The sequence below is a fragment of the Acinonyx jubatus genome, chromosome E3, assembly GCF_027475565.1.
Source record: "Acinonyx jubatus isolate Ajub_Pintada_27869175 chromosome E3, VMU_Ajub_asm_v1.0, whole genome shotgun sequence".
Lineage (NCBI taxonomy): Eukaryota > Metazoa > Chordata > Mammalia > Carnivora > Felidae > Acinonyx > Acinonyx jubatus.
This window is the reverse complement of record NC_069398.1, coordinates 31,996,564-32,022,732: the sequence shown is the minus strand read 5'-3', so window position 1 is coordinate 32,022,732 and position 26,169 is coordinate 31,996,564. Positions and strand designations below refer to the sequence as shown.

Here is a 26,169-nt window from a genome sequence, read left to right as displayed (position 1 = left end):
AAAGACTGAAGGACTGAGCTAGACCACATAGGTTATGCCCAAAAGTCTCACTGTCATTTGGCAATGAAACCAGAGAGGCGAGTGGAGCGGTAAATAAGCGTCAGAGGAATGGGTATGTCCGATCAATGAAGTCTTTGCCTCCTGTGTACTGATCTTGTTCCGTAACTGAGGAAACTTAGGACACAGACTTTAACATCAGAAGTTTCTGCCTCGTGAATCTCACTTCTGCGCGACTGCAGATACGGACCCTGACACAACGCTAGGTCTCACAGATGGAGAGGGCGGGCAGGTCAAGTGAGTGAGATGGAACTTCACCATCGAAACTGCAGGAAGCTCTGCCAAGTCTTCTTGGAACAGTCATGAGAGTATTAACGGAAGACACTCCTGCTTCAAGTCCTGCATTCCTACTGCTGGCCTGCGAGGACACCAGGCTTTCATTCTGCTGTTCAAAGCACAGAACTGAAAGTGTAAAAACTGAAAGGCATTTCCAGCAATGATTAGTCTTCCTTCGATTATTTAATGTTGGGAGAATAGAGGAAAAAACTATAAAAAGTAGATAGTAAATGAAGAGGGCTGCATATTGTACATAATATGACACGCTCACATAGCCAAGAGCTGCAAAGAAATGGAAGCAGGAGCTACTGACTGGCTCATTCCAGACAGACTGTCAGGGGAAAAGGGTTTTCTGTCCTGGAGCTGTTGGTTGTTTTGTTTTGTTTTAATCTCAGAGATTACTGGGGAGAGCAAACACACCCATGCACATGCCACTAAGAAACACAAAAGGCGCACATGAAGGCAAAGCGCACTCCTCTGGTTTCAAGCCTTCCTTCAGCAGTTTGTGTTTCATTCCAGAAGATACACACACTTAACAGATAAACGCTTTCCATTCGCACAGAAGGAGCCAAATGCTCACAGTGCACACACTGCACCTTGCTGTTTTCACTTGATGGTGCATTTCTTACAGGTTTCTTGATCAGTACCTATAGGTCTATCTTAGTTTTTTTTTGGAATGAGTTATGTAAAATTTGTTGGTGATTCTAGCACTGGGCCATTCTAAATTTACCTATTTCACATTCTTATGAAAAAGGGTTGCTTTTGGGGTGCCTGGGTGGCTCAGTCAGGCATCAGACTCTTGATTTCGGCTCAGGTCATGATCTCGCGGTTCATGGGTTCCAGACCCGTGTCGGGCTCAGTGCTGACAGCTCAGAGCCTGCTTGGGATTCTCTCTTTCTGTGCCCCTCCCCTGCTCATGCATGTGCGCACTCTCTCTCTCTCTCCATAAGTAAATAAGCTTAAAAAAAAAAGGGCTGCTTTTGATAAAGTATGACACAGGCTCCTGAATGGTTAACAGCTAATGTTACTGTGACGACTGCTGTGCCCTTTAAAGTAAAATTTAATAGGCTCTGAACTCGAACGCTTACCGAATGAGGAAACAGAGAAAAAAGTTCAAAGAACCGAATAAAGGAAATAGCCTTTTTCATCAAGTGGATCTAGAAAGCTGAGGCTGTCTCTGATTCTGCTGTGGCTCCGTCCCTTGTGGAAGGACGGGAGGGCAGGACGAGGGGACAGGTGAGTTCTGCGCGCGCGCCGTGTAGAGCTGCTGCCTGGGGACGCCTGCCCCTCCCGCACAGCCTGTTTCAAGCATCTGGCTGGTGTGTGCCATACGGGAAAGTGACAGGATTTACTTTCAGTTTTGAACACTGTGACTCATGCCAGCACTCTGTTCAACTGTGGCCACATTTGTAATATTTAAGAAGAAAAGAGAAAGGCAAGTCACCTCAAGATGAGGAGGCAGGGCACCTAGAAACCTACCTTGTCTCTCAGCTCCACGGTCAAGTGACCAAGAATTCCTCACTTTCTGAAGCTATTTTCAAGAAAAATCGAAACTTTGTGTCCTTTCAAAATGGGCTTTCATGCTTTCCAACAATTGAAAAATATGATTTCAAAGTAGTTTTCCTTTCCTCCTGGGCTTTCTACAAGCCAAGGTTGCACAGTGGGAGAAATCTAGGTTCAGGACTGGGATTCCATGCCAGCATGCGAGTAAAAGAATGCAGACGTGCAGAGTTCATGAAAGTGGCATGTTGAAGGGGCGGGTAACCCAAGTTGACAGAGTTTGAGTTTATTTATTTATTTTCTTTTTATTTAAAAAAAGTTTTTATTCTTGAGAGAGAGAGACAACAAGCGTGAGTGGGGGAGGATCAGAGAGAGGGAGGGAGATACAGAATTGGAAGCAGGCTCCAGGTTCTGAGCTGTCAGCACAGAGCCCAACGCGAGGCTCAAACTCACGAACCACGAGGTCATGACCTGAGCCGAAGTCGGACGCTTAACCGACTGAGCCACCGAGGCGCCCCCGAGTTTATTTTCTTTTACTCAGATCCTTGAAGTCCCTTTCTGCTCCCTGTTCCTCTGGAAGACACAGCTGGTGCTGCTCAGAAGCAGGGTGGATTTGGGCTGAGGTTCGCGAAGCCCACACAGCTCACAGCGTGGGAGGTGGCGCTGCAGCTGGCACTGGGCATGCCGGCCCAAGTGCCTTCCATGCTCATCAGCAAGCACCACACAAGCCCTCTGAACTCACGGGGCTGGTGGGGGCAAGGGCCCTGACGGGCCAAGGGCAGAGTTAAGCGCAGGACCCTTCTCTGACGCCACTCCGCCCATGGACCTGGATGCCGTGAGTCGGGTGAGTGCACGAGTGTGCTCCACCAAGCTTACATCTCACGGCACAGATGTCCACACCTGAACACACAAACTCGCCAGATGAGAGACCTGGCCCCGGAGGGGAAGGGCTGATCCAAGCACTGGGCACATAGCACATGGCCACGAGAGGACGGAGCCGGCCCTCTGAGCTCTCGTTTGCAACCCTGCTGTGTTTCCTTTGGGCTCACGCCACCAGTGCAAAGAGCCGGTTTTCAAAAGGTTGTTTGGCCAGAAAAAGAATTCTAGATGCTTTTACGTTCTAAGAGAAATGAGACCAACCCCCTTCTCTAACCCTGTGCCCCGACACGGAGAGCCTGGGGTGACCGATGTGAAGACCATTTGTCCTCCCACCAGGAGGGTCCCTGCCAGGTCAGCCTGCGGTGGAGGCCCACCTCCACCCCCGACAACAGAGCGCAGACACCAAGCAATTTTGCCCGACAGCAGTATTTTATTGTTATGACAGTGTCTTGTGACCCACTTTACTCCCTGCTCCTTCCTTCTCGGTTATAAGCAGTAATTAGTAATGTCAGCGTTCTGGCTGGGCTGCTCCAGGCCCATTAATAATGCAAGAACAGGAACAGGACGGATGCGTAAGTGTACAACAGAGGTTTCAAGGTTAAAAGCGGTAACGGAGAGAGCTATGGCGGGGGTAGGGGTGTGGTGGTGGTGGCGTGCAGGTGGTTTTGGGAGGAGAGTGAGAGTGAGAGTGAGAGAGAGAGAGAGAGAGAAAGATGAAAGGAGTGGGAAGAGAGAGATATGGAGAGAAAGAGAGAGATTTAAATCTATTTTCTGAAACGATCAGCTTCCCTTTAGGGCAATACGTATGGCAAAGCACAACTTCCTAGTTGTCCTCGCTCAAGCTCGCCCGCTCTTCTGGAGTGGACACACGTCTCTGGCCACCTGGCAGGGAGTGTGTCCGTGCTAAGTCTCTGGCGCTGGAGAGTTACTAGTGTATGAAATTGAGGTCAGAGAAAACTATACCAGTATCTTTCAAACATATTTTCGACGTTCTAAATGACTTCTCTTAGGAAGGCAATGCCTGCTTGTTCAGCAGAACTGGTGCCTTCCTACTTACTGCTTTTAAAGGAAAGTCAAGACAAGTGATGCAGAACAGGCCCTGGGTTTGGCAGCCAGTCCCCCCCCCCCCCCCCCCCCCCCGCCGGAAGACAAGAATGCGTTGTTACAAGTGCTCCCGCATCTCTGCAAATCCCCATCACAGGGGTTGCAAGGGGAAGATTTCAAAAGGTACAATATCACACATTCCTGCAGAGCTTCGTAGAAGAACTGAATGACTGCACACAGCCTGCAAATCAGGCCTGGAAAAGGATTAGAACAGCTATTTGAGAAACACTTGCTTGGTAGATGGGGGAGGGACTACAAAGCAAGGCTGAGCCCCATCCTGAGCTGTTCCTATCTTCAATGTCTTTTAAGCAGAGAAGGATTTGCTACTAAACCTTTCATTTGTCCCTCACATACCAAAAGTGAGCACTTTTCTGTACTAGGAGAGTAACAACTTTATCTGCTAATTTCACAACCAAGGGCAGACATTTTTAAAATTGGTCGTCGTAATGCTTAGGTGAATCAGAACCCATTCTTACTTGTGAGTCAGAAATAGTCTCTATGGGAAAAGAAAGCAGCTGGAAACAGTCTTGAATCATAAGTACTGAAAGCTGTATTTATTCCCACAGGGCTGAATTCAGGGCCAAAGTTTTCTCACTGGCTGTGTACTGTCCAGGAGCCCCTGAGCACGTGCCGTAGACGGGGCTCCTGCACAAAAGCCCGTGAGAAGAAGAAAGGCAGAGCAGCCGAGTTCCAGCGCTTTCCACTTGCCATGAAACCCCACCCCCTCACCTAAAACCTAAGGCCACGCACTCTTCTTTGAGGGAGGTGAAGTCAGCCCCCACAGCAATCTAGGAGAAATGGCTATGGGCTTGAAAACACACAAGCGCAGTTTACAAATCACATTTCTACCTTTCCCTGCAAGTTCCCTTAAAGCCAACAAAACAAAATAAAAATCCTTTTGCTTTAAAAGTTCAGGTGACTGGGTTGATGAAAATGGGTGAGTTATTTTTTTTTAATTTTTAAAAATGTTTTTATTCATTTTTGAGACAGAGAGAGACAGAGCATGAGCAGGGGTGGGGCAGAGAGAGAGGGAGACACAGAATCCGAAGCAGGCTCCAGGCTCTGAGCTGTCAGCACAGAGCCTGACGCAGGGCTCAAACTCATGGACTGTGAGATGATGACCTGAGCTGAAGTCGGACGCTTAACTGACTGAGCCACCCAGACGATGGCTATTTTTTAATTGAGAAAGCAAGACACGCATAACTCCCCAACCCCTTGCGCCTTCGTGTGCCTCCCCCGACGCAACTCCTGGGGCCAGTTTAAGAAACTGCCCATCCTCCCAGTTCTTCTGTACGTGTCCACCCATATCTCCTGAGACCCGAATATAAACATACCATTCCCACCCGCCACTCTACACCTGGCTCTCTTCACTTAATACATCTCGGGGGCAGCTCAGCGGTGGCACCACCACACCCATGTCATCCTTCTAAATCTTATCGTGCATGCCAGGAGTTGACTGACGGGAGCTCACGGGCCAAATGTGGCCTGCTGCCCATTTTTCTAAACATCTTACTGGATCACAGCCACGTTCACTGTTCACGTATCATCCAGGGTGACTCGCAAGGTACGAAGGCAGAACTGACTAGCTGCGACAGAGACTATGCGGTTGGAAAAGCCTCAACTGTTTGCTGTCTTGCCCTTCGTGGAAAAAGTCTGCCATCCCCCAGTGTAGCGCTGTATGGATGCGCCAAAATGTACTTGACTTGTTTCCTGCTGGTGAACACGGTCATGGAAAATTCCTTACTCCTTAGAATTCCTCTTATTCCTTAAGAATAAAATTACAACTCTGCAAATGCTGAGGGGCGTAAAGAAGGATGAGGAAAGGAAGAGCAGGAGCTAGCTGGGAAGAGGCCAGCCTGAAGGCGCAGGCTTCAAGAGGGAACTTCAGGGTGAGCTACAACCTCCCGAAGTGTCACTTCCTCTTTTTAGAGGAAACAAGAGGCGAACTGTGGGTCTTTTGATAAGAGGAAATCCCCCTCTGCTGTATCAAAGCTACTCCCTGTGTTTGTGTTTTTCTAAGTCTGGCAAGGCTGCCCGAAGCACACTGTGACCAAATTAGGAAGTGAGCAGGCTGATGTCTCTAAGCTGGTCACCGCACAGCCAGGACGCCCGAGCATGTGTAGACAGTGATGGATGGGGAGGGAGAGGCTCTATCCAAGGAGGAAATGCTATTTGCTTGAGCAATTAGCCTTATAAAAGTTACACTTAATAAGAATTAGTAAGTGTTCTGTAAGACGAAATTCACTTGCTACTGCTGACAAAAAAACAAAGGCTTCAAAGGTTTCTACAAGCAAAGATTGTGGGAGACAGAGAGTGGAGACAAATTTTGAGGGGCATTATCCTGTTTATTTCGAGGGCAGTGAAGATCTTGAGAAGTACGAGGGGAAAATATACCAACGAGCTCTTTAACAGATTCAGAAGTTTTACACTATTGAGAAAAAAAAAAAAAGAATTCAGGCAGGTCGTGCTAAAAAAGAATTGTGTAAACGCTCCATTTTACCACTACTGCCTCCCCAACTGCTTCATTTGCTGGAACAGTAAGGTTTAAACTCATCTTACGGTTTCCAACAAGGTCTAGGAATGTGTGACACTGAATCATTCATACTGAGCTCCTTTCTGCCATCTCTACTTGGTGATATTCTCTTCCAGGAATGACTTCTGAGTTAACTTCTGATTCTGAGCCAACAAGCTGACAATCTATTCTGACCACCAGTACTATCGGGGTAATAAAGTTTAAACTTGAAAACCCTTACTTTCCTCCCAAGTTTCCAGATCAGCAAGATTCTTGGACATGGTTTTTATTCCCTGAAGAATGTGCTTGGGTCCGTTCCAGCATTCGCTCTGAAATCAGATGTGCAGTTAAGAGTTAAGGTAAATTTTATTTCAAAAAAAAATTTTTTTTAACGTTTATTTATTTTTGAGACAGAGTATGAATGGGGGAGGGTCAGAGAGAGAGGGAGACACAGAATCTGAAGCAGGCTCTGGGCTCTGAGCTGTCAGCACAGAGCCCGACATGGGGCTTGAACTCAGACTGTGAGATCATGACCCGAGCTGAAGTCAGATGCTCAACCGACTGAGCCACCCAGGTGCCCCAAGTTAAGGTAAGTTTTAAATGACACATCTCAGTTCCTCTTTACAGGAAAACCTTCAAGGGAGCCAGGCCAAAAGGTGTGAGCACTGTTTTTGGCTCAATTGGAGAACCTGTCCTCTTCAGCTAGAGAAGGCGGAGGCCCAGGGCAGAGGTCTGTGCGGGCGGTGTGCTGGGGTATGGGGCTCCCGCTGAAACAGCATGCTGTGTGCTGCCACTAATGTGTGCTGAGCTGGCATTCTGGTTCCTTCACCAGGCTGCACGGGGCAGGAATTTCGCAGCCCCACTCTCATGTTGTCGAAATAGCTAAACGTTTGCTTCCTACCTACTCCTATACTGATTTCTGAACAACATTTACTTACAATCACCTCAAGGGCCCATGGATTTTACAGGTAACAAGGCTACAAATAGATACTTTCTGAAAAACCTTGGCTGACTCACACGCAGACCCACCAGTTGAGAACTGTACTTTTATTAGTCCGGGTTTCTGTGGCCCATCATTAATGGAGGCGATTGGTATACCAACAGACCACTGAGGACACGTACAGATTTGACCTATCCTGGAATCTCTGCAGAGTCCACATGTAACTGAAAGACATAAGCTGGAGGTCTTCCTCAAGCTACACGAACCTGGCACTCAGTCTCTTCCCTGCACCTGCACAATGAAGGTGCCGGGGCCATATGATCTCCCAGGTACCCCTTGCAGATCCAACGCCCGCAATCACAGATTCGGGAAACCAGAGGCCAGGATCACAGAACCGTGCGGGCAGGCCCAGTGCAGCTCCTCCGAACAGGGTCTGAACTACACATTCACGTGTCCCGCTCGGCCAGTGCTGAGGATACCCACACTTGTCCTGACCTCACGCTGCCCATCAGATGGCACGTGACCCACGCCCTGCTCTCGGACACCCCCCGCCCCGCAGCCGGGCCTAAGCCAGAGGTGTGCTCTTTCCAAGGCTGTCTTCTGCTTTTTCACTGCAGTGCAGAAGGCACCGCGGCTCTACACAAGCTTCGTTGTCCTTTTATGGTAGAAAAATGAATTGCTTGCCCAGCAGTGGAGCTGAGAGAGATGACAGAACGGAAAGTTGTCATTTGTTGTGGTTCTGGCAGCAACAGAAGAGAGCGTTCTCCCCTCAGCCACCCTGGGATGGACAGTGCACGCCAGGCATTCAGCGGGGGAAAAGCAAACCCAGCCAAACTGCTCCCAGAGGCATTCCTCCCTTGCCTGGCCTGTGAACGGATGTGTTTATTTATGAAGAGTGTCAAGATTTATTTTGGGGGAAATGCACTTTTTACAAAACAAGGTATAAAAAGGCTGTTTTGTGTTCTGCTAGAAGCTCTTAACAGAGGTACCCCAGAAAACACGGTTCCAATCAGATCGCATCCAAGGAACGGGCTTCATTTCCTTGCAGGATGAGGCTATGGGACTGGAGCTGGGCGGGGAGGTGACCTCGCTCAGAAGGGGGGGGGGGGGGCGCAGCTGTTGCTGAAGGAAGCCCAGCTCAGCCCACTGCCTGTCTGTCTCTGGCTCAGCTCGGAGGGATGGGGGAGTAGCCACCAACTCCAGATAAATACATTCCTGGGAAAAACACACCAATATCCAAGTCCCTGGGGTAATAAACAGCAGTTGGTACCACAGGGCCTTAAATTGTTTGCATTTCTGTCAGGAGGCCCACAGAAAAAAAGCAGGCCTCCCAGCAGCTGGGAAAACATGTTGCAAAAGGAGAATTAGGCAATTCTCTGTATGCACACTGGAGTTAGGGAAATTAAGCTTATCTGAGTGAGAGAAATTAAGCTTATCCAACATGCTTTCAGCTGGAAAACAAGCCATTTTAAATGGGTGGGGGAAAAAACTTTGTGATGGTTACATGGTTTCTTCCATATTTAAAGCACCCAAGGACTAAAAAATCACGCTGGCCACCGAGTGGTAGCTAAGTAGCAGCCACTAAAAGAGGGGCCAAACGTCCAGTTTTCCTACAGCCAGCAATGCAGACCCTTCCGCGCAGCAGGGGGTGTGCTCCAGAGATAGCCAGCCTCTGGACATGTGCACCCAGGATGTGTCCACCTGGCCTGTGAACGGATGTGTTTATTTATGAAGAATGTCAAGATTTATTTCCTTGCACTGTCTCTGCCTCTATCATCGCTCGTAACCACTGCTGCCTTTACCTTCCAGCCTCCCGCGCCCCCCCCCCCCCCCCCCCCCCGTCAGCCCTCGGAAGACCAGCGTTTCTTCAGGGTAATCCACTCCCACCGAAGTCTTCTGGAGAAGGGTCAAAGATTGCTAGTGAACACCCACAACACTGCACTAATGGGCTTTGGGACTGGATGGTTTGTTGACCAAGGACAAAGAAGCACCGTGCATTCCCAGGTCGCGGGTCACTAGGTCACCAGAAGTGACCAGATATTCCAGCCCCCCTAACGCTGTGTATCTAGTCTCTCCCCCCATCATGCCCTCTTTCATGGCTCTACAAGGCCCGCGCTCCCACCAGAACTCTGATCACAACATTCCAGCATTAGGCTCGCAACGGCTCCCTGGGGTGTCTGCAACCAGATTCAGGCCTCTGCTCTGCAAACCCCTTTCTATCTAAGGTCCACTCCTCCTCTCAGTGTGTACTCTTCCTGCTCTGTCACACCCGTCTAACGGCTGACCCTTGTTCGGCTCTGCTTGCATCACTCCCTGGCCAGGAATACTGGTCTACCTGTACCCATCAGGTCCTGTTAGGACTCAGGCCAAGACCCAGCTCTTCCATGAAGTGTTTCCAGACTGCCCAATTAAAGTCCCCCCACCCGCCCCACCCCCCATCCCCAGCTCCCTCCAGCAGCCCCTGTCACCATCTCACTATTTAGCTGTCTGCATAAGGAGTCGGCTTCTCCGACCCTGATCTCAGGGTACGGTTGTGGCTGCCCCTTCTGTATTTCTTCAGGCATGGCAATACTCAGTCAAAATCTGCTGAATGAACCACCAAATTCCAATCAAAGCCAACCGGCCTGTCTTGGCACAAGCCTATGCCGACGGAGCAGCAAAGCAGTGTGTTCAAAGAGGGAAGAAACGTGAGACAGAAGGGGGAAGACCCTCATCAGCTTCTTCTACAGGAAGACAGCAAGGCAAAGGGTTTTAAGCAAGAGCGAATCCAAAGGAAGAACTCAGGGGAGAGAGAAGAGCTGTAGGGCAGAAAGGGCCACGGTGACAAAGGGCTTGGGGGCACGGGGCTTGCCTGGACAGAAGACCCACCCTGGGAGAGCTAAGTGGAGGTCAGAGTGGGCACTGGCCTCAGAAGGGAGGAAGAGGCCTTTACAGGAGGAAAGAGCCTGGGAGCTAAGAGGATTGTGACAACAGGAGACGTTTTAAGCAGCAAAATCTCGAAGAGGGGACAGGAAGGGAAAAGGACATGCAGGAGTCAAAGACAAGAGAAGAAAAAATTGTGACCTATCTCACTCTCTTTGGGCTAGAATCTGGATCAGCTTCTCAGGTACAGGGAGCTTTTGAAATTTAAAATACTTTTCATATGAATTTCTGATGGAAAATAAAACTGAAAAGTGCTTTTATGAGACTACAGGGATTTGATCTGAGAAACTCTTAGCCTGTTTCTCTTTGAAAACGAAATGCCAACACCAGTTTCAAAACCCTCAGTATTCTAGAAACCAGGGACTTTGGACTGGAAGGACACTCGAAAGGTCATCTGGTCTCTTTTCTGGCCTTGAAGCTGCACCACTTGCTGGAAGGCATTCCAGAGAAGGGAGTCTGTCCAGAGCTGTCCAGCAGCCTCTGGCAGGGCCTCAACATAGGGCTCCAGGCTCCTGGAACAGTCTCCCTGTTACAATATGGTCTAGTGACCCATCTTGGATTCCTCCTGGGTACCTCAGGTCTTTTTTCTCAGGGAAGCTGGAAAACACCAGGTCACTACCACTCCTACGGAAGAATCTTGTACAAATAGAGACCCTCTCCCCTGCTCCTCCCTCCTCCTTCCAGGAGGAGGGGCCCTTTCACACCTTCCCACAAAAAGCTTTTGACAGTTTCCTACACATTTTCCTAATCTCTTAAAAAAGTGACAATGCCACAGAACTGGACATCCGATTAAGGGTCTTTCCAGTTCCCAAGACTGAGAGGCCCTCAAAGGAACAAAGTAGGTAAGAGCACAGATACAGAAAAGTCAAGTGAAATCAGATTTTTAAAATGCAGTATTTTTAAAATTAACTTCGTTATGAAAAAATTTAAATATATAAAAAAGTAGGCAATAAACATGAGTGATGGATCCCCACATGCCCATCACTCAGGTTTAATAATGATCAGCTCAGGGCCAATCTGCTTTCTGTACCCCATCTACTCTCCCGTCCTCTCTCACCCAGTGTAATTTTAAGGTAAACCCCAGACGACATATCCTTTCATTTGTAAGCATTTCGGTTTGTATCACCAAAAGATAAGAAAGGAGTGTTAAAACTGGCCAACCATACCCAAATCACACCTAAAACCACAGAACAGTGAGGAAGGCAGCCTTGGATTTGACTCCTGATGTTGTCACTTGCTAGCTGTGACTCTGGAGAGACGAGGAGCAGAAAATCCCTGAGAGGCTGTCGGCTGGAGCTCTGCTGGCAGGCTGCTCGGCATCTGCCTGTCGAACTAGGGAGCCGACCCCCATCTCAAAGGGCCCTGAGCACCTGCGCGAACTTTCTGGCAGAATGGCACAACAGCTTGTGGGTGTGCTTCTTCCCCAACCGCAGCCGACTGGACCGTTTCTCAGCGCTGATCCTAGTCACCAAGGTCATTCTGTGCCCGTTTTCTCAAGGCGCATCAGTACGTAATGCAGATACAGAGCACACAAGCTGCCCTTCAGTTTCATGGGCTGGCAGGGCTGGCTCTTTAGCCTGTGACAGTGGAGACGAAGGGCAATGGGTTCTGGGTCTGGGCGGTTCATCCCACGTAGAACGGTAAACTGGCCCACAGACAGGCACGCGTTTCTAAACATGGTCTGGGAGAAAGCCATGCGGCCTCTGGGGACTAGAGAGGTGACAGAGGCCCTCCTCATTCTCTGTATGTTTGTCTCAAAGTCAGAGAGGACACCAAAGAGTAAAACGCCATGCTCAATGCTTAGTTACTCCACAGCGACAGGAAAATGACCTTGAGTCCAGCGGCACACATGAGAAATCCCACCCTGTGACGGCTCCGCTCCGTGCTTTAAGCCTTCCTCTTTGCTCCCGCCTCCCGTGCCCCCACGCCTCCTCCCTGACACAGACACCCACGGGGAGATGGGGTGTTTTCACGCTTGTGTTGTCACCATAGCAACCATTTCTCTCCTACCTGCAAGGCTGGAAGCCCTCAGTGCTCTGTGCCGAGAATGCAAAGAGGGCACACGAAGGCTCTGTGCTCCACAACACACACACAGCACACATGCACATACACGCAAACACGTGTGATGCATGCACACACTCCTTCAAGGACACTGCAGCCAGAACCACTAAAACAAATTAAAATGCTGACACCGGGTCACACAATTAGCAATTAGACAAAAAGGCAGCAAATGACTATAAAATGACATTTTGTAGACATCAATTCTTGAGGGATTTAAAAAAAAAAATTTTTTTTAATGTTTATTTATTTTTGACAGACATACAGAGCGTGAGCAGGGGACGGGTCAGAGAGAGAGAGAGAGAGAGACACACACACAACACACACACACACACACACACACACAGAATCCGAAGCAAGCTCCAGGCTCCAAGCCGTCAGCACAGAGCCCGATGATGTGGGGCTTGAACCCACAAACCACGCGATCATGACGTGGGCCGAAGTTGGACACTTAACCAACTGAGCCACCCAGGCACCCCAATTCTTGAGAGATTTTTAACGTGAGATTTCTGAAGACTCTGAATCAAAATGCATCTCTCCTCTGATGAGGCACACGCAAAAAAGCCATTAAGTTATTTTAACAAAACATATAAAGGCACTAAACAAATAATGTGTAGTTTCCAGAAAGACAGGCACTGAAAACTTACAGTCCCCCTATGGTTTGTGAACAGGGTTAGACTGTGGAGAGCCTGATACGCAATGGCTCATGGTGGCCACAAAAACCGTGAGAAAGGGGTCAGAGTTTCAATTTTAGTAAGTGCCCATACAAATCTGTTAAAAATTCAGTCTCTCTCTTTATATACTACAGATAACGCATCTTATTAGAAACCAAGACACCAAAGAGAGACAAGGAGGGATGTCTTTTCACTCCAAGGTCAGTGAAAGGTGAGCAGCCCTGACCTCTAGGCCTGCCTGCTGCACTGGCAGTACGTGGGGCAGTCAACACCCCAAGATCAGTACCTTCCCAGGAAGACAAAAAACATACCCAATGAGTCATGGAGACAAACCATGGATTTTTATCTTTACTTTGTGACTAATTCTGACTTCTCTAGCAAAATGTACAATCGTTTTTCTAGGTCCATCCTACACTCATCTCTTTGAATATTATTCCCTGGGATGCCAGTTTTTTCAAATAGGAATAACACCACCACCACTACCACCACCACCACCACAAGAAACTCAAGAGGAGGGACAAACCAGTGCTGTGGACCAAGCAACTGAGACTGACAGAACAGACCCACAGGTAGCCTTCATTAGGACACAGCTCTCCCCAGGGTAGCACAGGTCCCTCTCTGAACTTGAACAACGCAGGCTCAAGCGACAGCAGTCATTTCTTCCAGAATGTATCAGGACAAAATTTAGCTTAAAAAAACCCATCCCCTTTCCACAGTGGCATGCTAGTAAGAAAAGAGTTTTCTGAGTACATGATTTGAAAAACTAGGTATGCAAGGAGTCATTTGTGGGTCCCCCAAGGGACTTCACATCTACCCATTTCAGGGGAATCCCACCCTCTGGTGGTGGCGGACATTTTACAAACCTGGGAGAAGCTCCTCCTTTCTAGGAACTCCTCACCTGCACACGCTCACTGCTGGCATCAGTCTCCCCCTTCCTTGTGCGGCAGCTGTTGTTTCCTGACCTAAGAAGTGCCAGACTCTGGAGCGAGCGCTTCACCTGCATCACGCCGTTTACTCCTGGGCCCCTGCTTTAGGACACACGGCCGTTCTCGTTTCACAGATTAAAGAACCATGGCTCGGGGAGGGGACGTATTTACCCTAAGTCACAAAGTCAAGAAGTGGAAGAGTTGGAATGAAAGCATGAGCCGATTTAACATCAAAATCCCTGGTCTTAACCACTGCGCCAGACTGTCTCCTGAGCCGCAGTGCAGGCGACAGCCACGGGCACCTCGGGGTCTACGGCCTCACCACACCCAGCACAGTGCTGGATCCAGAGCAGCACATCAACGAATGCCTCTCGTATAACTGTTTCTGAAAGAATCTCCAAACAGCGAGCTTAGTAATAAAGCCCAGCAAAAGCGCCTGTTCCAAGCTATGCTGACAGAGGAGGAACACAAAGCCTGGGAACAAGAAGCTGTGTGACTGGCCTCCTGGAAGATGGCAACATTTTAACCATCTAGAGCAGTTTCAATGGGCGAGAAAAGAAGCACTGGAATGTTCTCTGGGAGCAAGACATAGTAATGCCCATGCCCACCTCCTGCAGGTCAAGGAGACAGGCAAATACCAAGTCCACATGGACACTTCAGCCTGTCTGGACCGCCGGGCTCTGAAATGCACTCCACTACCTGGGGGAGGGGCTGCAGTCAAGCCTTGTGCTTCAGGGGAGGAATGCGAGGGCCGTGCCAGCCCTCCTGAGGGGCAGCCATGGCAGCGCTGCCCGTGCCCACTTACCAGCCTCCTCTAAGGCCAAGGGGGACAGGCTGCTGTTTTCACCATTCGGTGCCCATGATCAAGGGATAAAAAGGATGAACTGTAGGAGTAAAAACTACTCCTGTGGGGCTAAGGGGAAACAAAAACAAATGTTTTATTCATACCGGCCTTTTCATTTAGCCCATGTGTGTGTAAATATACGTGTACATATCATTACCTTTCCTCCTCTCAGATAGAAATCTACCTCCCTTTCAAGTAAGTGCTGCAAACAACAGCAGATATGGCATTTACAGGACTTTTACTGGGAAGGCAGGGGAGGAAAGAGGTAAGCAATATTTACCTTCTGTATTTTTATTCTTCTCGGGAACACACAAACACGCACGCACACCCACTGGAAGAACCAAACTCTCTAATCGTTGTTAGATGTGTTAAGATGTCAAATAATGAAGTGTAATTATCAACCAAAATTTTTCAAGGATCAAGCAGCCTATGACGAACAGATTCACTATGCTGTTTGCTATGAGGAACTTTAAAAAGCGGAAAATGACAAAAATATTAAGTTCAACATAGGATTAAATCCTGAAACCTCACTGCCATGATGCCAGCTCTGCTCCGTGCTTGACGGGAGGGCGGCTGACACGGATGCCGCCTGGGATCCCCTCTGGGATCGTGTCTGAGGTGGGGAGGCCTCCCTCTGGGTTCTCGCCACTGGGCGATATTGTCACCCGACTCCACACCTCCGTGGCCACTTGGTAGGGCAGCTGTGGGGAATGCCGGAGTCCTGTGAGGCACCTACCCAGCATGCCTGCGCACCACTGCAGCCCGAGGTCTTAAGCTATTCAGCGAGAACCCTCGGAAGGAAGTGACTCACCTTGCGAGCAGGGGCAGGCCACCTCCCCCGAGAGGGAATTCCCACCCCACCCCACTCCCTGTGTGGACTCGCATCATGCAACATGGACTTCCACGCCAGTGAATGAGCCCTCACTCTGGAACTTAAAAAATCCTTTTGTTACCCAAACATTCGGTTCTTGTCAACATAACTTCCTGAATAAAGATCCTCCCTAGTAGTGGGAACAAGAGGATCAAGCTTCATTCACATCTAGATAAATGTAAATGCCTGTGCTCAGCACAAGAGTCAGTTGACTGGCTGGGGCTCAAATTATAGTGCTGCTAATAAGTGCCAACCGTCCACTGTCACAGCTGGAGCCACCCTGGCACTGACAGCTGGGCCAGGCTCATTGACATGCTCTTCACGCAGCCATTCAGCTACTGTAGGCGGCTGCAGATGCCTGTTTTTTAGCAACAAACTGGCTCACTGCAGATGTGAATTTTGGTTGGATTTCACTGCTACAGAGTCAATCAATAACACTGAAAGCTACAAAGGATAGGACAGGGCCTAGAAAGGGTAGAAAAAGATGTGTAGGGAAGAGAGATGAGAGACATAGGAAAAGAATGCAAGAAAGAGACAGGGAAACAAAGACATGTGACACTGGGAACAGACGAGTGTTTGCACAGCCACACTCACCCTCTTAGCCTCACTAAGGGACACCAAACCAGGTGTCCTTCACAGTTCTGTGGACTGAAGTCTCATGGCCTGATAGGTCTCCCTTCTTGAGCACTTACTTCCTGAATATTCTCAAACCTCCACCTTGTGGCCCTGGCTACCATTCTGGAAAGTTCTACCTACAAACCTCTGAATTTATGGAACAAATCTATGGTTCTGGGAAGGTACAGAAGGACTCAACAGGGAATAAATATTCCAGGAGCATCGCTTTGAAATCTCCTTTTATCTAACACTCAGCAGTCCCACACCAAACATCCAATTCACTCCTAAAAGCAGCATGCTGAAAACAAACTGATGAATCCTTTATCTGAAAACACACAGGGCGCTAAGGGCCTGGACAAAAGCATTCCATCATATCAATGAGACAAAGACTCTCTCTCCATTTCATCAAAGATACAGGATCTCATTCTCTTCAGGGATTTTGGAGGAATGAGTCCAGGCATTCAAGCCCCCGTCTAGATAATGCATTAATATAAACGCCTCATCTCAGAATGACAAGTTCCTGGAAATCTAACCGGAGTTTAGATTACTGGCAAAGATGCTGCAATGAGGAAGCAGATGCCCTTAGTCTCATGTGGGCCAGAATCAGTTTGTGGCTCATTTCTTAAACATTAGCAACCTTCAAGGATGAACGGTTTGTTTAGCCACCTAGTTGAAAAGAAACATCATAAAGATAATTTGTGTAAGTCTAAAGGTCAAAGCGTATGTTCTAAAAACACTGACATCTTTGAGGTTACATTCTGAATGCACATACTGATTTGCTTTGGTACTAAGCCCAAAAGAATACTGTCAATTCTGTTTAGGAGACGGTGTCTTGCTGACTGACATACTTTTGAAATGCTCCAGAGAAAACCCTTCCTCGTGGAGTATCAGTGCCACCTAGTGGTGACTCTCCATAGCGCTTGATAAGAATGGACCAGGTTGGTCCTAATGGTAAGCTCTCCTGGGTGCAGGTTCCCAAGAGACAGTTTTCACTTTATTTTCCATGGTGGGCCAACCTCTGCAGACCTCACCCCAGTGGCAGAGAGCGCGTCTCTAAGGCGAAGGCGCATGCTATCACCTGCAGGGGTGGGTCAAGTTCTGCTGAAGGACACTGTAATTGATAACGCCTGCCTTCTGATGCACTTTCTTTACTGGAAAACGTTACCAAGGGACGTGAAAAGATCTGCATAAATGGAAATACCTACTTTGAAGTTAGCAGGACTCACCACTTTAAAGATAATAATTTCCCCAAACTCACCTATGCATCTGAAGAGATCCTAAATCAAATGCTAGCAACATTTCCTAACTCGGTCACCTACTTCCTAAATGCCCCACCGCAGGCCTGCTGTATTCCCAGCTGCGTTCCCTGTCCCGGGGCTCCCTCCTTTCAATGCTTCTTACTCCTGACTCCCCAGATTTTCCTCTAGCTTAGCTCTCACCTCATGTTCCCGACTCTAGCACTGTGCAAGTAATTCCCGAGCACCTACCACGTGCCAGGCATTAGCAAAACATGCACATACTCAATCTCCCCATCCTCAAAACTCCGCCTTCCCAAAACAGAATTAACCTTCTCTCCTGGAATCTCTTTCTCTTCTATTTTCAATTGTGTGTGAATAGCATCATCACCCACTTAGTGGACTAAACCAGAGAAGTGAGTCATCTGGACTTCTCCCTACCCCCACAGTCAGAATATCTTCTTCGAATCCTATCTCGCCATTATCTTTCAAATCTGCTCTTTTTCCCCATACTCATAGTCTCCATACTCATAGTCATGATCTGTATTGGTCCAGACGTGTTAAGTCATGCTGGTGGGAATAAATTCAAACTCCGGTAGCTCAAGAGAGAGACTTATTTCTACATGTCCATCTTGGCAGAAGGAAAAGAGACAACAAACCATTAGATCTCTCTCTATTGTGTTTAAAAAAAACCAAACAAGTGAAATCCTATTAACAAATCTTACAGTGTACAGTACGGTATCGCTAACTGCGTGTGCACTGTTGCATAGCAGGCCTCTAGAACGTGTGCATCTTGCGTGACTGAAATTTTATACCCACCGCACGGCAGCTTCCAACCCCCCCCCCCCCCCCCGCCGCCTCTGGAGCCACCATTCTACTTTCCGCTTCTGCAAGGGACTACACCTCCAGTAGGTGGAATCCTACAGTATTTGTCCTTCTGTGATGGGCTTGTCTCACTAGTATAGTATTTTCAAGGTTTGCTCATGTTGTAGCATGACAGGATTTCTTTGTTTTTTGGAGAGAGAGCTCATGTGCACTTGAGGAGCAAAGGGAGGGAGGGAGGGAGGGAATCTTGAGAAGGCTCCACACTCAGTGGGGAGCCCGATGCAGAGCCCCGCGAGGCTTGATCTCACAACTCTGAGCCGAAATCAAGAGCTGGATGCTCAACTGACTGAGCCACCCAGGCACCCCAGGACTTGTTTTTTCTAAAAAACCTGAATAACATTCCATTGTATGGATAGATATCTCCTTTAGCCATTCATCCATGGATGGACATTTAGGTTGTTTCCGGATCTTGGCTACCGTGAACAATAATGCAATAAACAGGAGTACAAATATCTCTTCAAGATCCTGTTTCTAATTTTTTAGGACAAATACTCAGCAGTAAGATTCCTAGATTATATGGTAGCTTTATTTTTAATTTTGCAAAGACTTTATTAAGTAATCTCCACACACGAGGCTCAAACTTACTACCCCATGATCAAGAGTCACATGCTTCATCAACTGAGCAAGCCAGGCGCCCCTATTTTTAATTTTCTGAGGACACCCCATGCTGTTTTCCACAGGGATGTACTGTTTTACACGCCCATTAACAACGCACAATGGTTTACATTTCTGCACATCTTTGTCAACACTTGTCATTTTCTTTTTCCTTTTTGTGAGAGTGTACATCCCAGTAGATGTGAAGTGATCTCACTGGGGTTTTGATTTGCATTTCCCTGATGATTAGTTATGTTGAGTACCTTTTCATACACCTGTTGGCCATTTGTACGTCTTCTTTGAAACACTGTCTTTTTTTTTTTTTTTTTTGGGGGACAGAGAGAGACAGAGCATGAACGGGGGAGGGGCAGAGAGAGAGGGAGACACAGAATCGGAAACAGGCTCCAGGCTCTGAGCCATCAGCCCAGAGCCCGACGTGGGGCTCGAACTCACGGACCGCGAGATCGTGACCTGAGCTGAAGTCGGACGCCTAACCAACTGCGCCACCCAGGCGCCCCGAAAAACTGTCTATTCGAGTCCTTTGTTCATGTTTAAACAATTTTTTAACGTTTATTTTTGAGAGAGAGATAGAGACAAAGCAGGAGTGGGGGAAGGAGAGAGAGAGAGAGGGAGACACAGAATCCAAAGCAGACTCCAGGCTCTGAGCTGTCAGCACAGAGCCTGAAGCGGGGCTCGAACTCACAAACCACGAGATCATGACCTGAGCCGAAGGTTGGGCCCTTAGCCGACTGAGCCACTGAGGCGCCCCCTGGCCATTATTTTTTCAAATAAGCTTTCTGTCTTTTTCTCCCTTCTCCTTCTGAAACTCTTATAAGATATACACTGTTTCACTTGATGGTGTCCCTCGCATTTGTCTCTTAAGCTTTCCTTGTTCATTTTTTTTTCTTTTTGCTCTTCTAAGTAATTTCAAATGACTTGTCTTTGAGTTCACTAATTCTTTCTTCTGTTTAGTCAAACTGGATACTGAATCCCTGTAGTGAAATTGTCCATCAGTTACTATACTCTTCAGCTCCAAATTTTGTTGGGATTCTTCTCTATATTTTCTCTTTGTTGATACTCCCATTTTGTTCACGTATCATTTTCCTGAGCTTGTTTAACAGCTTTATGATTATTTTGAATTCTTTGTCATGTAATTCTCATACCTCCCTTTCTACAGGGTCCTTTCTGGAGATCTACTTTGTCCCTTTGGTTGGACCATGTTTTTCTTGTGCCTTGTTACTGTGTGGTAGGATCTACACATTTTAAGCAACAGTCACCTCTCCCAGTCTTTACACACTGGCTTTGTGCAGGGAAAGACCTTCACCAATCAGCCTAGCTAGAGATTCTGGGAGCTGTTACTGAGGATATGTCTTCTCTGGAATTAAGCGTGAATTCCCAATTTGAGAAGTTTCACAGCTTCCTTATTCGTGAGCCTGCAATTTCGTTCTCCCTCTGGTGTCTGTCTATGGTACTGCAGGTTCTCTGGAGCTGGTGTAAACTGTCCAGCTCCTTCTCGTTCTCCGCGGTTCCTGGGCATCTGGAGTACGGTGGGTCTCATCAATGCTGAGCTCGGCAAGTCCCTTAAAAAACCTCCTTCCCCAAGAAGCTAGAAACTGGGTACATGCTCCACTCTTCCTTTCCCTGAGGGAGAAGCTGCCAAGCTGTATCAGCCTCTGCCTCTATCTGTGTGAACTGTGGGTCCTCTGGGGTGGTAGCCAGCCTCTCGGCTCTCCTGTGTTCTCAGAGGCATCCAGGCATCTAGAGCATGCAGGATCCCGTCAGTGCTCTGAGTCCGGCGAGACAACAACCAGTCCTGTAGACAGTACTCCCAAAAGCCGGAAGACTGGACACACGTTCCAACTCTTTCCCTATTCCCGGGGAGAAGCCAGAAGTTGGCAGTTTTTCTCTAGTTCTTTCCACACTAAGTTGAGGGGAAGGGCAAAGGTACAGGAGCGTATGCTAGTTTAAAATACTGCCTTTGGGGGTGCCTGGGTGGTTCATTCGGTAGAGCATCCAATTCTTGATCTAGGGGTCGTGACTTCAAGCCCCATGTTGGGCACAGAGCTACTTAAATTAAAAAAAAATAAAATTAGGGTGCTTGGGTGGCTCAGCTGATGAAGCATCCAACTTCGGCTCAGGTCACGATCTCATGGTTTGTGAGTTCGGACTCTGTGCTGACATCCCGAAGCCTCCTTAGAATTCTGTGTCTCCCTCCCTCTCTGTCCCTCCCCTGTTCATGCCCTGTCTCTCTCTCTCTCTCTCTCTCTCTCTCAAAAACAAAACACTGAAAAACTTAAAAAGTAAATAAATAAATAAAACGTAGTAAGTAAATAAAACGTTGCCTCTGTTCGCAGCAGCCTCCAACCTGGTGCCCCTTCCTGTCAGTGCTTAGATTCAGGAAAGACAGAAGCCAGCCCCTTGGGTAGCTGCCCAAGAAGTCTGGATGCCAGATATAAGCTCCAGTCTTTCCTTTCCCCCCTCCAGGGGGGAAGCTAGGATTTAGGGGTTTCCTGGATGTGCAGGTGGGAGTGGCTCTGGCAACAGAGTTCCATGAATGTTCCCACAGGCTTTAATACAGCTGGCTTTGCAAAGTTTGGAATGAGGGAACCTCTTAACTGGTTTCTAAATTTCTCCCAAAGGGAACTGGTCTGTGTACTGCTCATCAGCGTTTCGGGGGGGGAGGGGGGTGGGGGGGGAGGGGGAGGGTCTGAGGCTGCTGACTGTGCCATCTTCTTGACATTACCCCAAATCATGTCTTGACCACTTTTCCTGCAAGTGACTGACTTCATCCAGACTGGCATTTCATTGACCAAAAGAAGTTACATGACCACCTCCAAGTTCAACAGGGCACGTATATCCCTTCCACAGAAAGGAAGCGGAATATTTGATGTTTCTGCATCAGATCCTTTAAGAGTAGGCTTCATGCCTAGTGTGGAGTCCAACATGGGGCTTGAACTCATGACCCTGAGATTGCGACTTGAGCTGAGATCGGGAGCCGGAAGCTTAACTGACTGAGCCACCCAGACGCCCCTCTGCTTCAGATCTTAAAAGCCACTGGGAGACTTTCACTCACATCTCAGGTTGGATGTTCTCAAGACACTCACAGGACACTGTCAGACACATGAGCGTAACTGTCTTTGGAGAATAATGGCTGTACCTTCAGTCTTCCAAATTGTGTATGAACACTTTTATTGGCAGGGTCTAATTTGGAATTCTATCAGGAAGTGCAGTTCCCAGCTCCACCTTAGGCAATTCATGGAGACTCCACAGTTGGTGGCAGTAATGTGCATCTTTCACCTGGACTACACAACAGCCAGAGAGACCTCCCTGTTACCTGTCCCTTTGTCCCCCCTCTCTTACTGGTGCTCCAGGCCTGCATGGCCTGACCCCACCTACGTCTGTAAGCCTTCAGTATGCTACTGTTCCTCAGACCTAGACTATTCCAACATCTTCACTTCCCCCCACACCCCTACCTTTCCTTCCCTTGGCTACTGGGGCCTCCCCAGGCATTCTGGTGCTGGGTGCATGGGAAGCACACAGGGCAGACAGGTACTACGCTTAGTTCCAAAAGCCGGAGACTATTGGGACAACTGTTATAGCAACAGCCTGCAGTGGGGATAAATTATTACATGGACACATCAGTTCTAAGAACGCATTCAGATTTTACACAGAAATGTGAATGCTGAAAACAAAGGGAATAAAGTTTCGTCCATTAGTTTAGTTTCTTCCTCCTTTTCCAATGACTACTTTCATTTCTCCCCTCTCCCATAAGGCAGAGATATTATAATGTTCAACTCTTGTCATGCTATTTTCTTTTTGAAAGTAGGCTCCATGCCCAGTGCAGAGCCCAATGCAGAGCCCAGTGCAGGGCCTGAACTCACAAACCTGAGAAAAAGACCTGGGTGGACGCTTATCTGAGCCACCCAGGTGCCCCTCTGGTCGTGCTATTTTAGAAAAATGGTTTAAAAATACTTGTCTAGGTTGCTGCCCATATTTATCAAAAGCTCTAAGTGGTTTGTAAACAGTTAACATATTTACATTTTTATTTTATTTTTTAAAATTTTAACGTTTATTTATTATTGAGAGACAGAACATGAGCGTGGGAAAGGCACAGAAGAGGAGGAGACACAAAATCTGAAGCAGGCTCCAGGGTCTGAACTGTTAGCACAGAGCCCAACGTGGGGCTCGAACCCACAAACTGCGAGATCATGACCTGAGCCGAAGCCGGATGTTTAACCGACTGAGCCACCCAGGTGCCCCAATAGTTGACACATTTTAAAACACTTTTAGTTAACAGAGGAGCCTAGTTAAAAAGAAGAAACATTTTCTGCCACGAGGTGCTTAGATGGCTTTGGTCTCACCCGACACAATCAGTTCTCCTGAGAACAGTGAATAATCAGATGCGACAGAGAGGATGCCATGATGCCCAGTCCTTTAATCAAAGCAGTGTCACTTGGACTTCGAAAGCCACAGGGAGGGAGGGGGAGAGAGAGGGAGAGGGAGAGAGAGAATGTGTGTGTGTACACGCATATGTGTGCACACGGGGGAAGTATTTGAGTACAGCAGGGTAGTGAAAAGAGCAATCAAGAAAAATACTGGCCCAGTAGAAGAAACTAGAAACCCTTCACGTTTGACGTGAAGCTATCTGCCCTCCTAGGAAAAGGTATAAAACAGGGGTCCAGAGCTTTGTGACAGGATTCCACACGTGGCCCGTTTCTCTGTAACCAAGTCAAGCATGATTCACAAGTGGTGATCTTCATTTGCTTTCATGAAAAGCAGAGCACACAAATCCTGCTCACAGGTCAGCATGCAACCAGCCACTATCTGGGCCATTAGTGTTGTCCGCAATACCATAATTCAAATATGAATACGGAAGAACATGTGCCTCCCTACCTTTCGGCAGCGAGGATTGGGACAGCTGAACCTCTTCACGTCGCTGTCCAACAGGGCCGGAAAGCTACAGGAGGGGCACCTACGATCAAAACGGCAGAAGGAATATTGCTCAGAATATGGAAGCCTGACTTGGCTCCCTGTGACCGTTCCCACGAAGATGGGGTTTTCGGCGGGACAGCTGTAGCTCCTGACTTTTAATTAAAACATGGACTGAGGCTCTCCATCATGCTGGCTCTTATCAGGAAATGCAGGTGCCACTCTGAGTCCTGCCTCAGTGTAAACCACTCCATAAACACAGACCTTCTACCTTTGTGAGAACGCCTCACACCTATGTCATCTCTCCCCCAGCCCCCCAACCCCATGTGTAATGACGGTCCTATAAACCAAGTGATGAGAGGTGCAAGGAATGTGGTTACAAACATGAAAGGCAGATCTTCCCTTAGTAAAATTATTGTTACTGCTCAGGAGAAAACTGCCAGAAAACCTGGAAGATCCAGCTTTGTTACAGAGGTTTCGTCGTCTGTGACAGTGGTTAGGCAGTCTTCCGAACGGGGACTGAGATCACAGATGACAAGCTCCAACTCAGAGGACTCACCTGACAAGCTCATCAGCGTAAGCGGCGGCCACTTCTTCTTCCGCTTTCCGCTCGTAGTACTTATACAGGACGGTCTGGGGAAGCACCTTCTCCAGTTCGCTTGCTGGGAATGAACACGTGCAACTGCCCTCCATGCAGCTGAGCTCTGACTAGAATTGGAAGGTCAGGAGACAAAGAAAGAAAAGAAAACTCAACCAAGTTTTCAGAAACACAAAAGCCTCAGTGGTTCAATGTATTCCTCAACGGGAAGCAAATAGTGGATAAGAAAGAGATCACACTCAAAATAAGGAAAGCATGAATAAACCCTACAAAGTCCATCTCTGGTGGCACCAGAGGGCCCGTCACAGTCCAAACCACAGGGACACGGGAGAGTGACGAGGAAGGACACGGCACAGTGTCTGAAAAGGAGGGATTTGTGAGAAGCGAACGGATTCCCTCCACAGGCCCTGAAAAGGTTGGAGGTTGAGACCACATGGGAGGCAGAGGTGAGTGGTACAAGGGACTGACGAGAGTACAGAGTAGAGCTCTTCCAGGAGAAAGGACAATGGCCTCCGGGACAGCTGCACCCAAGGGCCCTGGACGTTGTCTTCAAAGCCACCAGCAGCTCACCGAGTCCTTCCCACGTCACGCCACATCCTCTTCTGCTCTCGCATCCATTTTTAAGGACTCCTGTGATTACACTGGGCCCGCCCTGGATAACGCAGGGTCGTCTCCCATTTCAAGGCCACCAGACTAGCAACCTTAGTTCCCCTGTGCCATGGAGGTAACATTCCACAGGCTCTGGGATGAGGACATGGACGTCTCTGGGGAGGCCATCATTCTGCCTGTCACACCGCTCTGCCCCCGTTACTCAGTTCTTGACTCAAGTACAAGCAACTTTAGAATAACTGAGGCTGAGTGGTTTGATTATTGGTTAGGCATTCACAAAAAGCAATTTTGGGTTTTATGTATTTATTAAGACAAAACTCCTTCCCACACCGTGTTATGCTAACGTCAAGAGACACCAACTCTGGACAGAGAAATATGATCTTGTACAGTTATTCATTTTTTTTCTCAAAGCCTACTTACCTATTTTTAAGTAACCTCTACATCCGATGTGGGGCTCAAACTCATGAGCCCAAGATCTAGAGTCACATATTCATCAGACTGAACCAGCCAGGCGCCCAACAGTTATTCATTTTAATGCAACCATCAAATTCTTCAAAAATTTTATTAAAAAAACCCCCAACAACACACTCTCACATATTCACATAGCTGCAAAGACCTCTGAGTTCAGGCTTTTTGTTATGAAAATGAAGATGAGTGAAGGAGGTGCTCCTGGAGCAGGCACAGGGGGGCACCGGGCACGGAGAGTGACGCCACTCGCTTACGACACCATCGCTGCAAGCAGGGACCGCCTAGGAATCTCACACACGCCAGCCTGTCTCACCCCCCAAAGGGCCATTCCACGGGGCATGTGCACTGGTAAGTGTGTCACATCCTCTGTGAACACCTCGCACGCGTGGACATGTCCCATGTTCTCACCTTCCCAGATCCGAAGACGGCCTCTTGGGCGTATCTGATGAGACACTCTTTGCAGAACAAGTGCGCGTCTGCACACTGCGTCAGCTCCTCAAACGGAAACTCCCCGTAGCAGCAGCGGCACTCGATCAGCTGGCCGTCCTGCGGGCCGTCAGAGACACTCGTGAGACGCCCCGCGCGGAAGCAGACAGGCAGCTATGGGCCACGGTCCCCCATCCCCAAACACGTTCTGAGGTAAAAAGCAACCTTCAGACGCCATCAAACAATG

General features: G+C 48.3%; 1 protein-coding gene and 1 long non-coding RNA gene across 4 annotated transcripts in view; one reads left to right on the top strand and one right to left on the bottom strand.

Moving 5' to 3' along the window:
• Positions 1-26,169, bottom strand: part of RNF216 (ring finger protein 216) — a 139,149-nt gene that overhangs the window by 62,400 nt on the left and 50,580 nt on the right. For all 3 annotated transcript variants that reach the window (XM_027042297.2, XM_027042298.2, XM_015082722.3), the window contains exons 11-13: positions 25,905-26,042; positions 24,381-24,529; positions 23,786-23,864 (exon numbers count right to left, since the gene is read on the bottom strand). In XM_027042297.2, the coding sequence (XP_026898098.1) occupies positions 23,786-23,864; positions 24,381-24,529; positions 25,905-26,042 (366 nt within the window). The remainder of the gene's footprint in view (positions 1-23,785; positions 23,865-24,380; positions 24,530-25,904; positions 26,043-26,169) is intronic.
• On the top strand, positions 1,474-9,088 carry LOC113594549 (uncharacterized). The gene is made up of 3 exons (XR_003414942.2): positions 1,474-1,569; positions 6,589-6,687; positions 6,956-9,088. It is a non-coding gene; the product is annotated as an uncharacterized LOC113594549 (long non-coding RNA).